The sequence below is a fragment of the Pristiophorus japonicus genome, chromosome 2 (assembly GCF_044704955.1).
Source record: "Pristiophorus japonicus isolate sPriJap1 chromosome 2, sPriJap1.hap1, whole genome shotgun sequence".
In the NCBI taxonomy this organism is placed as follows: Eukaryota; Metazoa; Chordata; class Chondrichthyes; family Pristiophoridae; genus Pristiophorus; species Pristiophorus japonicus.
In genome coordinates, this window is record NC_091978.1 from 208,502,671 (window position 1) to 208,516,931 (window position 14,261).

The 14,261-nt window shown below is 45.3% G+C and overlaps 1 protein-coding gene across 3 annotated transcripts in view; it reads right to left on the reverse strand.

The window, feature by feature from the left end:
- The window catches only part of ncapg (non-SMC condensin I complex, subunit G), a 160,487-nt gene that overhangs the window by 92,582 nt on the left and 53,644 nt on the right, over positions 1 to 14,261 (reverse strand). For all 3 annotated transcript variants that reach the window (XM_070870781.1, XM_070870779.1, XM_070870780.1), the window contains exons 10-11: positions 8,550 to 8,673; positions 4,652 to 4,741 (exon numbers count right to left, since the gene is read on the reverse strand). In XM_070870781.1, coding sequence (XP_070726882.1) covers positions 4,652 to 4,741; positions 8,550 to 8,673 — 214 coding nt within the window. The remainder of the gene's footprint in view (positions 1 to 4,651; positions 4,742 to 8,549; positions 8,674 to 14,261) is intronic.

Genomic DNA, 14,261 nt, shown 5'->3' on the forward strand with positions numbered 1-14,261 from the left:
TCTACTCACCCATGGGTCACCGCTGTGACCAAACTTGGGCGGTAGCGTTTTTTTTCGGCGGTGCACGCCGGCGGTCCACTCCCCAGCAGTATTTCGAGACCGCTGGCAGAACTCTGAAGAAATTCCCACCGGGTGGAAACCCGGCGGAAATGGTGCTGAATTTCTAGCCCTTTGTCGTCGCAGCACAAGCTCGCATGTAGTTTTGACAGGATAGTGGGCTTCTCCATGACGCAGGGCGCCATCGACTGCACACACGTGGCTTTGTGGGCGCCACATAACAATCCCGAGATGTCCCGTAACCGCAAGGGCTACCACTCATTTTAATGTGCAGTTGGCATGCAACCACGCCTAGCGCATCACGATGGTCAATGTCCGCTATCCTGGCAGCAGCCATGGTGTCTTCATCCTGTGTCAGTCCGGTGTGCCAGCAATCTTCCAGCCACCACAAGAAACTTGAGGGTGGCTGCTTGGAGACAAGGGCTATCCGCTCTGCACCTGGCTGATGACCCCACTATTCAAACTCACCATTCGTGTCGAGCGCATATATTGAGAGCCACACTTATACCAGGAACATCATCGAGCAGATTATCGAGCTGCTGAAGCCATGGTTCCGGAGCCCTCCAGTATTCAGTGGAGCAGGTGTCCCATTCCGTGGTGGTCTGCTCCATGCTTCACAACTTGGTCATCATGAGGTCACAACCCTTGACACCAGAGATTGCGGGATCAGCTCAGGATGAGGGAAGGGAAGAAAGAGGGGATGGGGGAAGGGAAGAGACTTGCTGTGCAATTTGTGTATAAATAAAAGTGAGCGCCATTAGCCTCACCATTATTTTGAACTAAACTTGCCACAGAAAGTTGTTCATTTCAATCTCAAGTACCCTTTTTAATGGTGTGATAAGTGTCAATTACTGCCAAACAACCTCTCCGGCACTGAAAATGAACTATTACAAGTGTGGAGTCTCATTCCTTCCTTCCTTCCTTCATCTCTGGCAGGCAGCAGCAAGGGCAACGGCGGAGTGGAAGTGGTAGGAACAGGAATGCTGTCATTTTGAGGGAAGACTGCTCCACTGTCTCACTGCCACTCCCCCCGGAGCTGTTGGAGCACAGATTGCTGCGATGCTTGCAAGCCCCAGTTGACAGTGGTAAATGATGGTAGCAGTCTGAGCTTGGTGGCAATAAGCAGAGACTGCACGAGAGCAATCTGAGCTTGGGTGGCATCAAGCTGAGACTGCATGAGAGCAGTCTGAGCTTCCGCTGCAGTACTAAGACATGGGTCACTTTCACTTGTGCTGCAAAGGCAGCCACGACATCGGCCATCACATGTAGCTTTGGGAGTTTTCGATTATTTCCAACCTGGAAATCTTGGGCTCGAAGCTCTGCGCAAAGCCTCGTGCAATGTTGGAGGTTGACTCTTCCACGTTGCTTGCCGTTGTCAAGAGGCTCTCTGGAAGGCTTGCCATTGCAAGTAGCAATTTGGTGTGCATTCCCATCATCCTTCTTCTGAAGGCCGCCCCATCGGAGTCCGGTGCAGCAGAACTCGCATGTGAACTCACCCTCCAGGGAGCTGGCCCCCGAGCTACCCTTTCCTCTGGCCTTGCTGCAGCCTACTCGTGCCCGGTGCTTCACCATATGCAGATCCCGCATCTACACTACCCTCTAAAGTACACGCAGTGGCAGTTTCTGAACTGGTGTCTGCAAGTGATGGATGCAGCGAAGCTGTCTTCTTTTTCTTCTCCCCCGCCATAGTTGAATAGCTGCCAGTGTGTGCAAGGTGAGATGTGGGTGTGAGTGCTGCAGCAGTGGTAAGGTTGTGAGTGAAGTGAAGGTATGATTGTGAGGTTTGAGTGGTGAAAGGTAGAGATTGTTGGTAGGCGAGTGATGGAAGTGCGGTGCATCGAGCAGCGCGAGAGGCTTCTGGTGCAGATGGTGGGACATGGCATTTGCTGAAGCCTTCACTCACCTTGACGTGCCATTTGAGGTCATTAAACTTCTTGTTGCAGGGGATCACCGACCTGGGGACCACAGTGCTGGCGGTCACATAGGCGACTATCTCCTGCCAAAGCCTTCGAGATGTATGTGGCGAGGGCTTCCTGCCAGTCTGCGGGAAGAAGACTGCCCGCCTCCCCTTCATGGCCAAGACCAGTGTCTTAAGAGCCATGTCTGAGAATCTGCAGGCTCTCTCCCTGTTCTGAAGCTCAGCCATCTGCTTCCACTGCCGTCTGCTTCCAGGTGAAGTTGGAACTGGATTGATAATTAGGAGCTGTACCTTTAAAGTACTGAATAAAGCCCAATATGGCTGGGAATTAGACTGGAGCGGATATTGGCCCACCTGTTAAGCGGTAAGCCAATGAGCAGCGGTTTTAGCATTGAGATCAAGACTATAACCATGTTCATGAGGACTTAGCACAAACTTTGAGTGCTACCTAGACCATTTTGACCTGGCGTAGCTTAACATCGTTGACCCTTGACATTGCCCATTTAGTGGCCAAATCCAATTTCTAGGCCTAGATTTCTGATAGGTGAGGGAATGCAGGAATAATAAAGCTATTGGGATAGAAGACAGCGGCTTAGCTAAAATAACTAATGAGAAAATGCAATCAAAGAAAGGGAAAGAAACAGACCATGAGGTAGTGAGATTTAAAAAAAAAACAAGTCAACAGATCAGCACTGGGAAATCTTCAATACGAGACGTGTGGAGTACAAAATAGGGCAAAAAGTGATGCGAAGAATAAATTTCCATAGATGGAGTTTAAAACTAAATTGAAACTTAAAAACAAAGGGGGCAAAATTACCCTTTTATAGCCCAGTTAGCACCTCCAGGGGAGGGGCGAAATGGCGTTTTTGCCCGGGGGAGGGGGCGCGACCGCCTCCCAGGAAATTGCTCCGGATGTTTGGGGAGCACTGTACCACCAGCGCCGCACCTCGCGGTTAGCACCCCAGGCCGGCATGCAACCGATGTGTCATCGCTGTGCACGCCAACCCCTCACCGCCCCGCGCCGACCCCTTAAAAGGCCCGCGGGGAAAATTCCTCCGTGGATCACGAAGCTAACGGACATCCGCCGCCAGAGCACCCCTTAAAGGGGAGTCCTTTAGCGCCCCGGGCCGCCATCTTTGTCGGCTGACTCTTGGGTCGGCCCAACAATGGCAGCCCTCGCGTCAACCGGGCCGCCATTGCAGTCCGGCACTCTTTTGTGGGTGCCGGGCTGCTGACCCGGTCGATCGCATTCCTGGTAGCCCAGTGGCGGCCACCAAAGGGTCTGCAGAGTGCGCAGCGGCCATCCCCTTTAATGGAAGGGGAGGGGCATTGTAGCCGTTTCGGGACATCCCCTTAAAGGAAGCCGAGCGCCGGAGACAGCACTCCACTTCCTTTGAGGGACATACAACCCAATTCCGTATCGGGGGCAGGAAGTCCCAGCCTGGAACGTTACCGCCCCCAATTGGGGTGAAGGGCAATTTCTAGCCCAAAGTACATAATAAAACTAGGGCTAAACAATACCAAAGAAAATGTATTGTTTGCTGAGAAAGATTTCTGCTTGAACCTCTGCAGTCACTATGGTAATGGTGTGCCCACATCATCATCATCAACAACATCAACATCAACATCAACATCAACATCAACATCATCATCAACATCATCATCATCAACATCATCATCATCAACATCAACATCAACATCATCAACATCAACATCATCAACATCAACATCATCAACAACATCAACATCATCATAGGCAGTCCCCTGGAATCGATGAAGACTTGCTTCCACTCTTAACACGAGTTCTTAGGTGGCTGTACAGTTCAATACGAGAATCACAGTCTCTGCACTGGTGGGACAAATCGTCGTTGAGGGAAGGGGTGCCCACAGTAGCATTATGGTAGGCAATTATTATTGTTCTTTTTTTGAAAGGAGTGATATTTTAGACCACTTCAAAGGGCACTGAGAGTCAATCACATCTTGTGATTGCAAGTTAAGACTGGGTGGAATGTAGCTTCCCTTCCCATTCCCATTCCTAAAGGACATTCTGCCAGTTTTCATTATCATTTTCTATTGCCAACTCATAATTACCAGATTTATTGAATTTAATTTCACAAGTTGCCACGGTGTGATTTGAACTCCTGACTAGGCCAGTAGCATAACCACTAGGCTATCGTACCCAATATGTACTTTTCTTTACTTAAGCAAATTCTGTTAATTAAGCCAAATTCCTTCTTATCTAGGTTTGACTTTGCCCTATCCCAGCCCAACCTGGCTCTTCATTATCATTTTCTATGTTTACATTGAACCTAACCACAATGTGATGACTATTCTCCGAATCTCCCTTCCTGGCTCAGTATCTGTTTTCCTTATGCCTATTTGTGAAGTGCCTTGGGATGTTTATTTACCTTAAAGACACCATACAAGTTGTTGTTGTCTCGAAAGCAATTAAAAGAAACAAATTCTCCAAAAACTATAACCAACAAATAAATCGTTTTTTGGCCAGTTTTCAAATCTTGCACATCATTACTTCACTTGTAATTCATTCAACGGTGTGGAGTGCATAAAAATACTTAAGGTTCTTTAAAATCCCACAATGTAGCTCTGGTTTTTAAATAATATTTCACATTACAAACCATGCATAGCCATAATAATTCCTAGTTTAAATATTTATACCTTGACTTGTCTCTTTCTTTGCTCATCAGCATTCTCTGGTATATCAACGTGAACAATTGGCTCTCTGACATCCGATATTATCTCTGCAACCTGCAGTATTAAATCAAATAGCAATCAAAGATTAACTGAACAGTTGCACAATAATCAAGTTTAATTTTGAATGCCTGTATATACTTCACTGATGAGAGATTACCCACACACATCTCTGTAGCTGACAGGGCAAAAAGATGAGTGTAATATCCACCAGAGTGACTATTTGTCCTAACTCTCGCTTCTGCGCACGAGTCTCCCGACGCATGCGCAGAAGCGAGAGTTAGGACAAATAGTCTCCGACTCCTCCCCACACCGCCCCCCCACAGCACAATTTCCACAAACCCTTTTCAGCGCATGTGTTCTCCCCCCCCTCCCCCCACCCCCGAAACCAGAACCGGCTTCGAACACCACGTTGCATCCACTGTGTCGACTGAGCATCCGATCATCCTCCAATCCGCTGAACCTCCGATCCATCAGCAGCTCGAGGCCCGAGCAGCCGTGCCAGGACCAGTTCTTTTCTGAGCTGCAATTTCAGTGAAGAGTGCGGGCGACAGGGAGAGCGAGCGAGCGAGAGGAGGGGGCCGAGGGGCGGGGAGGAGAGGGGCCGAGGGGCGGGGAGGAGAGGGGCCGAGGGGCGGGGAGGAGAGGGGCCGAGGGGCGGGGAGGAGAGGGGCCGAGGGGAAGACAGATCACGTTCTTCCAACCACCTGGTGTGTGCAAGCTTGGTGCGTGTGTTACAAGGGACATCGATGAAATCCAGAAGTCACGACCCAATAAACCTGTTAACAATCCGTACACAATGCCCAATCTATGGAAGGGAGGTGGGTAAGGTCAAGCATTTGCACTGATGTCAGTGACTTCAGCTGGGGGAAGGATGCACTTGCGCTGGGGTAAGTGACTTCAACTGGAACTTGGCTTTTGGGGAGATCTGTCCTTTGTGGCTTCTGAAGTCAAAATGGATCGAATTACAAATTGGAAAGTCAGTCAGAATTTGGGCTGGGAAGTTCCAATTGGAAAGTCAGTCAAAACTTGGGCTGGGAGGTTCCAATTGGAAAGTCAGTCAGAACTTGGGCTGGGAGGTTCCAGTTACACATTCCAAAAGGAACTTCAGGGTGTGGTTTATCCTCCAAGGGGGCCAATCAGCAAACATGTGATAATGGAGAGCCAATCAGAGAAGCGGCTGCCTTCCAGTTAGCACAAATAAACGCATCCAATATCCACTCCTCGATCAGTGGCATTTTCTAAATAGTTACTCGAGCATACAAGTGCAACTTGGGATCACTCCCTCTGAATTACCCTTTGCGGTATTCCCCATCATTTACTTGATGAGTTTCTGTAACTCATTATTTAGACCAGGAATTTACTGTTTATCCAAATCAACACAATAGGTAGGAGAAATACAATGAACAGAAATTATCTGGGATAACACTAGAAGCTGAAGTCTTTTAAAATTACCCATTTTACAACAACTTTTCCTAACTATCTTGGGTCTTGAAACTATCAACTTTGGAATGTTAATTCTCAAACATTTGTTTATGATCTTAGTCATTGTCCATAAACTGAAAAACTTTGTAGCTTCATAAATGTAATGAATTGCCTAAAATCTACATAATACTCTTCATTTGTTGAACGTAATTTTATCCTTACATACAAATGCATAGGTTGTCATCCAAGTTGGAGAAATTATTTGAGCAAATGCATCTTAGTAAAAAAATGTAGAATCTTATAGGTGGAGACTTCTTTCAAATCTGTTATTTTTATATGCGTGTGTTTATTGAGTTCATCTGCAAAGGTTTGGGTAATAGCAGAATTGATACAACAGAGTGCCATTGTTGCCACGGTTCCACCAGTACTCATCTGCCTTGGTCAGGTGGAACGTTCTAAGTTTTTGCGTAGAGAGGTATGCACAACGCAGGATTCTGAGGGGACTCTCTCATGCTGCTGTAGATGAAGGCACTGAACACGGGTTTTAGTCTAAAAGGGGCCACATTGTTTTTCTGTGCCACATGTGTAGAGGTTGACAGTATTGAGCTGAGAGCCGAGGTGTGTCTATGGACAGTTCTAATGAGGTTATTATGGGCTCAAATTTCCCCAAAGCATTATTTTGCCGTACTTGAAGAGTTATGCCCGATTTTTTTGGGCCTAAGTACGCCAAAAAAATTTCTAAGTTTCCCGGTTGGATTTCTTCATTGTGCCAAAAAGATCGGGCTGCCAGGGACACAATGCGAGCTGAGGCTCCCAAAACATTAAAAAAATTGAAAAACACAGACCAGTAACTTACCTCCAACCCCGCCCGAAGGGCTTGCCGGTCCGGTCCCATTCTCGGTCCCCATTCTTGCAGTCCGGTCCCATTCTCGGTCCCCGGATCTCTCTCTCTCTCTCTCTGGACCGAGAACAGGACCGGGTAGGGTTGGAGGTTGCTGCTATGTGTTTTTCAATTCTTTTAGTGTGTGCGAGCATCTGCTGCGCCAATTTACTTAACTCTCCGAAGGTTTTTCTGCAAAGGCCACATATGCTGGCCTAAGCACAACTGGAGTAACTCTCAGCTGTCCAAACTTCACTAAATGGAAATAGGCATAGGTGGATGGTTATGCCTCCTTTGGCTGAAAAAAAAACTGACCTAAAAAAATCGTAACTGAGTTACACTGGTGCAAATTGATTGGGGAAACTGTGGTTTTTCAACTCAGGCCAAAAAGAGCAGCCTGCTCCAAAAAAACAGTGCAAATCACTGGGGAAAATTGAGCCCTATGTTTTGGACTTTACAGAGTACAGTAGATTCTAAGTATTGGCATGCTAAGACAGCTGAGGTGATCTTGTCCTCTCAGTGCCCACACAAGTACACTTCCAGCAGGGCTCTTTGGATAGTAATCAGTGTTGGGAAATTTTACCCCTTTTAGTTTTCTCTTCTTAGGGCAGGGTGCAGACACCAATTGTAATGATCCTCTGCACTCTGTTACCAGCCAAGTCATTGGAGACCAGGGATCTAACTGGAGACCTTCCTGGTCTGTGAAGAGTGTCACACCTGTGAGTGTATTTAACCATGGAGTAATTGGAGGTCCTGCTCAGTCATCTTGGGTAATCCTTGCCACTGGACCAAGACCTAGCTCTGTCAAGCCCGTGATGTGCAACGGCCACGCACAGGCATCTTCCACCTTTCAGGATGTAGTTCAGGACCTGGAATATTAGGTCCTTCATTGAAACACCTGTGAACTTATCCTTTTTTTGGCATGGAAGCAAGTCATCCTCGTTTCGAGGGACCGCCTATGGAATGGAATTGGAGGAGCTCATGACAACTGGCTTACTGGAGAGTTGAAGAGATGTTAGTGAAAGGAAGCGTGGAAATAAATGGTCAAGCATTACATCTAGGATAGACAGACTCTGTAGTGAGAAGCAGGCACACCCATCTCACTGATATCTAAGTAAATATTTGTTATATTAAAAGCATTATTAAAACACTCTTTGCATGCAGCACTTTCATATTATGAGTCTTATAATTTAGATTGGGGTCCATGATTACTAATAGGATTTGAAAAGGAGTTTTGAGAGGTTCCATGATTACTAATCGATTTGAAAAGGAGTCCTTCAACCAAAAAAGTTTGGGAACCACTGTTCTAGGCAATCTAATTGACATCTCAGGCACTTGATTCTAGTCTTTACAATCGTTTGAAATTACGACAGTTACGCTGACCGGTATCGCAACTCACAAAGTCCAAGGCAAAGCAAAATGTGTTGCCCAGGCCCAAAATGTGTAGCAGAAGCTTTTTAAAATAAAAACAAAGTGCTGAAATTTATGGTAAAGTTCACAGTGTTAAATGAGGCATTCATTTTGACAATTAAAAACTTCATAGCAAAACTGTACTCTTACCAGCCGAATCCTTCGGTCATCATCCTTCTGGATACAGAGCAATTGTTCTATCAGTAATGCGACAAGAGAACTTGGTGTGTTGGGCAAGATCAGAATTTCTTGCAACACTGAGAGCAGGCACTTCCTAGCAAATCAAACCACAGAATCAGAATATACAAGGATAAGTACTGACATGGAGACCGCCTCCCCAGTTTGGTTTCCTTCTCCATTTGGCTGCTCCAATGATTTCATCGATGGGGAGAGTTCCCATGCAGCTTCACAGGCCATGACTTCAGACTGCGTGTTGATAAAGTACCATGTAATAGACTTGTGGGCAATATTGAAGCCCATGGGATTAAAGAGCCAGTGGCTGGATGAAGACAAAATTGGCCAAGGAACAGAAAGCAGAGAGCTTTGGTGAACGGTTGTTTTTCAGGCTGGAGGGAAGTATACTAGGGTGTTCCCCAGGGATTGGAATTTGGAGCACTGCTTTTTTTTGTATATAATAATGACCTGAACTTGGGTATACAGGGCATAATTTTAAAGTTTGCCGATGATACAAAACTCGGAAATATAGTAAACAGTGCAGAGGATAGCAACAGACTTCAGGAGGACATATAAACTGGTGAAATGGGCTGACACATGGCAGATGAAATTTAACACAGAGAAGTGTGAAGTGATGTACTTTTGAAGGAAGAATGAGGAAAGACAATATGATCTAAATGGTACTATTTTAAGGGGTTGCAGAAACAGAGATCTGTGGTTGTATGTACACAAATTAAAGGTGACAGGACAAGTTGAGAAGGCTGGTAAAAAGGCTGGTATCTGCTCCATTCTAGTTCCAATGTTCAATTCTACTTCATGAAACACAAATATATCAAGCTTTTGCTGTACATGAAAAGCTGATTAAAGTGGACTGAGAAAATATATTAAAGGATCAGACTGTAGAAAAGCAGTGGCAAACATTTCAGCAGATATTTCACTACTCTCAGCAAAAATATATTCCAGTGAGAAAGAAAGACTTTAAGAGAAGGATGAAACATCCGTGGTTAACTAAGGAAGTAAAGGATGGTATCAAATTGAAAAAAAAAGGCATACAATGTTGCAAAGAACAGTGGAAGGGTAGAGGATTGGGAAATTTTTCAAAACCAGCAAAGGACGACTAAAAAAAAAAGAGAATATAGCTTATAAGAGTACACTAGCAAGAAGTATAAAAACAGACAATAAGAGCTTCTACAGGTATATAAAAAGGAAGTGAGTAGCTAAAGTAAACATTGGTCCCTTAGCGGATGAGATTGGGGAATTAATAATGGGAAACAGTGAAATGGCAGAGACTTTGAACAAATATTTTGTATCGGTCTTCACAGTACAAGACGCTAAAAGCATCCCAATAATTGATAGTCAAGGAGCTATTTGGGGGGGGGGGGCGGTGGGGAGAACTTAAAACAATCACTAGAGAAAAAGTACTAGGCAAACTAATGGGACTAAAGGTGGACAAGTTCCCTGAACCTGATGGTCTGCATCCTAGGGTCTTAAAAAGAGGTGGCTGCAGAGATAGTGGCTGCATTGGTTGTAATCTACCAAAATTCCCTGGATTCTGGAGAGGTCCCAGAGGACTGGAAAACCGCAAATGTAACACCCCCATTTAAGAAAGGTGAGAGACAGAAAGCAGGAAACTATAGACCAGCTAGCCTAACATCTGTCATTGGGAAAATGCTGGAGTCCATTCATAAGGAAGTAGTAGCAGGACATTTAGAAAATCATAATGCAGTCAAGCAGTCAGCATGGTTTTATGAAAGAGAAATCATGTTTGACAAATTTGCTGGAGTTCTTTGAGAATGTAACAAGCAGGGTGGATAAAGGGGAACCAGTAGATGTCATAGAAACATAGAAAATAGGTGCAGGAGTCGGCCCTTCGAGCCTGCACCACCATTCAATAAGATCATGGCTGATCATTCCCTCGGTACCCCCTTCCTGCTTTCTCTCCATACCCCTTGATCCCCTTAGCCGTAAGGGCCATATCTAACTCCCTCTTGAATATATCCAATGAACCGGCATCAACAAATCTCTGCGGCAGGGAATTCCACAGGTTAATAACTCTCAGTGAAGAAGTTTCTCCTGATCTCAGTTCTAAATGGCCTACCCCTTATCCTAGGACTGTGTCCCTGGTTCTGGAGTTCCCCAACATCGGGAACATTCTACCCGCATCTAACCTGTCCTGTCCTGTCCCGTCAGAATCTTATATGTTTCTATGAGATCCCCTCTCATCCTTCTAAACTCCAATATATAAAGGCCCAGTTGATCCAGTCTCTACTCATATGTCAGTCCTGCCATCCCGGAAATCAGTCTGGTGAACCTTTGCTGCACTCCCTCAATAGCAAGAACGTCCTTCCTCAGATTAGGAGAACAAAACTGACCACAATATTCCAGGTGAGGCTACACCAAGGCCCTGTACAACTGCAGTAAGACCTCCCTGTTCCTATACTCAAATCCCCTAGCTATGAAGGCCAACATACCATTTGCCGCCTTCACTGCCTGTTGTACCTGCATGCCAACTTTCAATGACTGATGAACCATAACACCCAGGTCTCGTTGCACCTCCCCTTTTCCTAATCTGCCGCCATTCAGATAATATTCTATCTTCACGTTTTTGCCCGCAAAGTGGATAACCTCACATTTATCCACATTATACATGTGCATCTGCCATGCATTTGCTCACTCACCTAACCTGTCCAAGTCACCCTGCAACCTCCTAGCGTCCTCCTCACAGCTCACACCGCCACCCAGTTTAGTGTCATCTGCAAACTTGGAGATATTACACTCAATTCCTTCATCCGAATCACTGAAGTATATTGTAAAGAGCTGGGGGCGCAGCACTGAGCCCTGCGGCACTCCACTGGTCACTGCCTGCCATTCTGAAAAGGAGCCGTTTATTCCGACTCTGCTTCCTGTCTGCCAACCAGTTTTCTATCCATGTAAGTACATTACCCCCAATAACTTGTGCTTTAATTTTGCACACCAATCTCTTGTGTGGGACCTTGTCAAAAGCCTTTTGAAAGTCCAAATACACCACATCCACTGGTTCTCCCTTGTCCACTCTACTAGTTACATCCTCAAAAAATTCCAGAAGATTTGTCAAGCATGATTTCCCCTTCATAAATCCATGCTGACTTGGACCGATCCCGTCACTGCTTTCCAAATGCACTGCTATTTCATCCTTAATAATTGATTCCAACATTTTCCCCACTACTGATGTTAGACTAACCGATCTATAAATTACCTGCTTTCTCTCTCCCTCCCTTTTTAAACAGTGGTGTTACATTAGCTACCCTCCAGTCCATAGGAACTGATCCAGAGTCGATAGACTGTTGGAAAATAATCACCAATGCATCCACTATTTCTAGGGCCACTTCCTTAAGTACTCTAGGATGCAGACTATCAGGCCCCGGCGATTTATCGGCTTTCAATCCCATCAATTTCCCTAACACAATTTCCCGCCTAATAAGGATATCCTTCAGTTCCTCCTTCTCACAAGACCCTCGGTCCCCTCGTACTTCTGGAAGGTCATTTGTGTCTTCCTTCGTGAAGACAGAATCAAAGCATTTGTTCAATTGGTCTGCTATTTCATTGTTCCCATTAAAAATTCACCTGAATCTGACTGCAAGGGACCTACGTTTGTCTTCACTAATCTTTTTCTCTTCACATATCTACAGAAGCTTTTGCAGTCAGTTTTTATGTTCCCGGCAAGCTTCTTCTCGTACTCTATTTTCCCCCTCTTAATTAAACCCTTTGTCCTTCTCTGCTGAATTCTAAATTTCTCCCAGTTCTCAAGTTTGCTGCTTTTTCTAGCCAATTTATATGCCTCCTCCTTGGATTTAACACTCTCCTTAATTTCCCTTGTTAGCCATGGTTGAGCCACCTTCCCCGTTTTATTTTTACACCAGACAGGGATGTACAATTGTTGAAGTTCATCCATGTGATCTTTAAATGTTTGCCATTGCCTATCCACCGTCAACCCTTTAAGTATCATTTGCCAGTCTATTCTAGTCAATTCACGCCTCAAACCATCGACGTTACCTTTCCTTAAGTTCAGGACTCTAGTTTCTGAATTAACTGTGTCACTCTCCATCTTAATAAAGATGGAGTTCCAGAAAGTATTCGATAAGGTACCACATAAGGGGCTCAAGTTTCGGCCTGAGTTCCTCCTATTTTTTTGGAGCAACTAGTTTAGAATGGAGTATATTAGAAATTGCAATTCTCAGAGCATTTAGTTTGCTCCAGTTCTATTGAGTTCGAATAGTTTCATTTTAGAACAGATTTTTTTCAAAAGGGGGCGTATCCTGCCACATACGCCTGTTTTGCAAGTTTAGGCAGCGAAAACTTACTCCATTCTAAGTTAGTTTGGAATAAATGTAGATTTTTGTACAGTAAGAAAAATCTTGCCTAGACTTATAAATCAGGCTGTGGGGAGGAGAGTGGGGGTAGGAGAGAGTGGGGGGTGGGGGGGAGAAGAGGGTGGTGATGTGGGGGGGGGGGAAGAGGGTGGAGATGGAGTGGGGGGGGGGAAAGAGGGTGGAGATGGAGTGGGGGGGGGAAAGAGGGTGGAGATGGGGGGGAGGGGAAAGAGGGTGGAGATGGGGGGGAAAGAGGGTGGAGATGGGGGGGAAAGAGGGTGGAGATGGGGGGGAAAGAGAGTGGAGATGGGGGGGAAAGAGGGTGGAGATAGGGGGGAAAGAGGATGGAGATGGGGGGGAAAGAGGGTGGAGATGGGGGGGAAAGAGGGTGGAGATGGGGGGAAAGAGGGTGGAGATGGGAGGGAAAAGAGGGTGGAGATGGGGGGGGGGGAAGAAGGTGGAGATGGGGGGGGGGGAAGAAGGTGGAGATGGGGGGGGGGGAAGAGGGTGGAGATGGGGGGGGGGGGAAGAGGGTGGAGATGGGGGGGGGGAAGAGGGTGGAGATGGGGGGGGGGAAGAGGGTGGAGATGGGGGGGGGGGAAGAGGGTGGAGATGGGGGGGGGGGGAAGAGGGTGGAGATGGGGGGGGGAAGAGGGTGGAGATGGGGGGGTGGGGAAGAGGGTGGAGATGGGGGGGGAAAAGAGGGTGGAGATGGGGGGGAAAAGAGGGAGAGGGGGTCTCATTGTTTTCCCTCTTTATTCTCATTTTTGTCCCTCTTTATTCTCATTTTTTCCCTCTTTTCTCATTTTGTTATTCTCATTTTTTCCCTCTTTATTCTCATTTTTCCCTCTTTATTCTCATTTTTTCCCTCTTTATTCTCATTTTTTTCCCTCTTTATTCTCATTTTTTTCCTCTTTATTCTCATTTTTTTTCCTCTTTATTCTCATTTTTTCCTCTTTATTCTCATTTTTTTCCTCTTTATTCTCATTTTATCTCATTTTTTTCCTCTTTATTCTCATTTTTTTTTCCTCTTTATTCTCATTTTTTTCCCTCTTTATTCTCATTTTTTTTTTCCTCTTTATTCTCATTTTTTTTTCCTCTTTATTCTCATTTTTTTTTCCTCTTTATTCTCATTTTTTTTCCTCTTTATTCTCATTTTTTTTCCTCTTTATTCTCATTTTTTTTTTTCCTCTTTATTCTCATTTTTTTTCCCTTTATTCTCATTTTTTTTTCCTCTTTATTCTCATTTTTTTTTCCTCTTTATTCTCATTTTTTTTTCCTCTTTATTCTCATTTTTTTTTCCTCTTTATTCTCATTTTTTTTTCCTCTTTATTCCTTT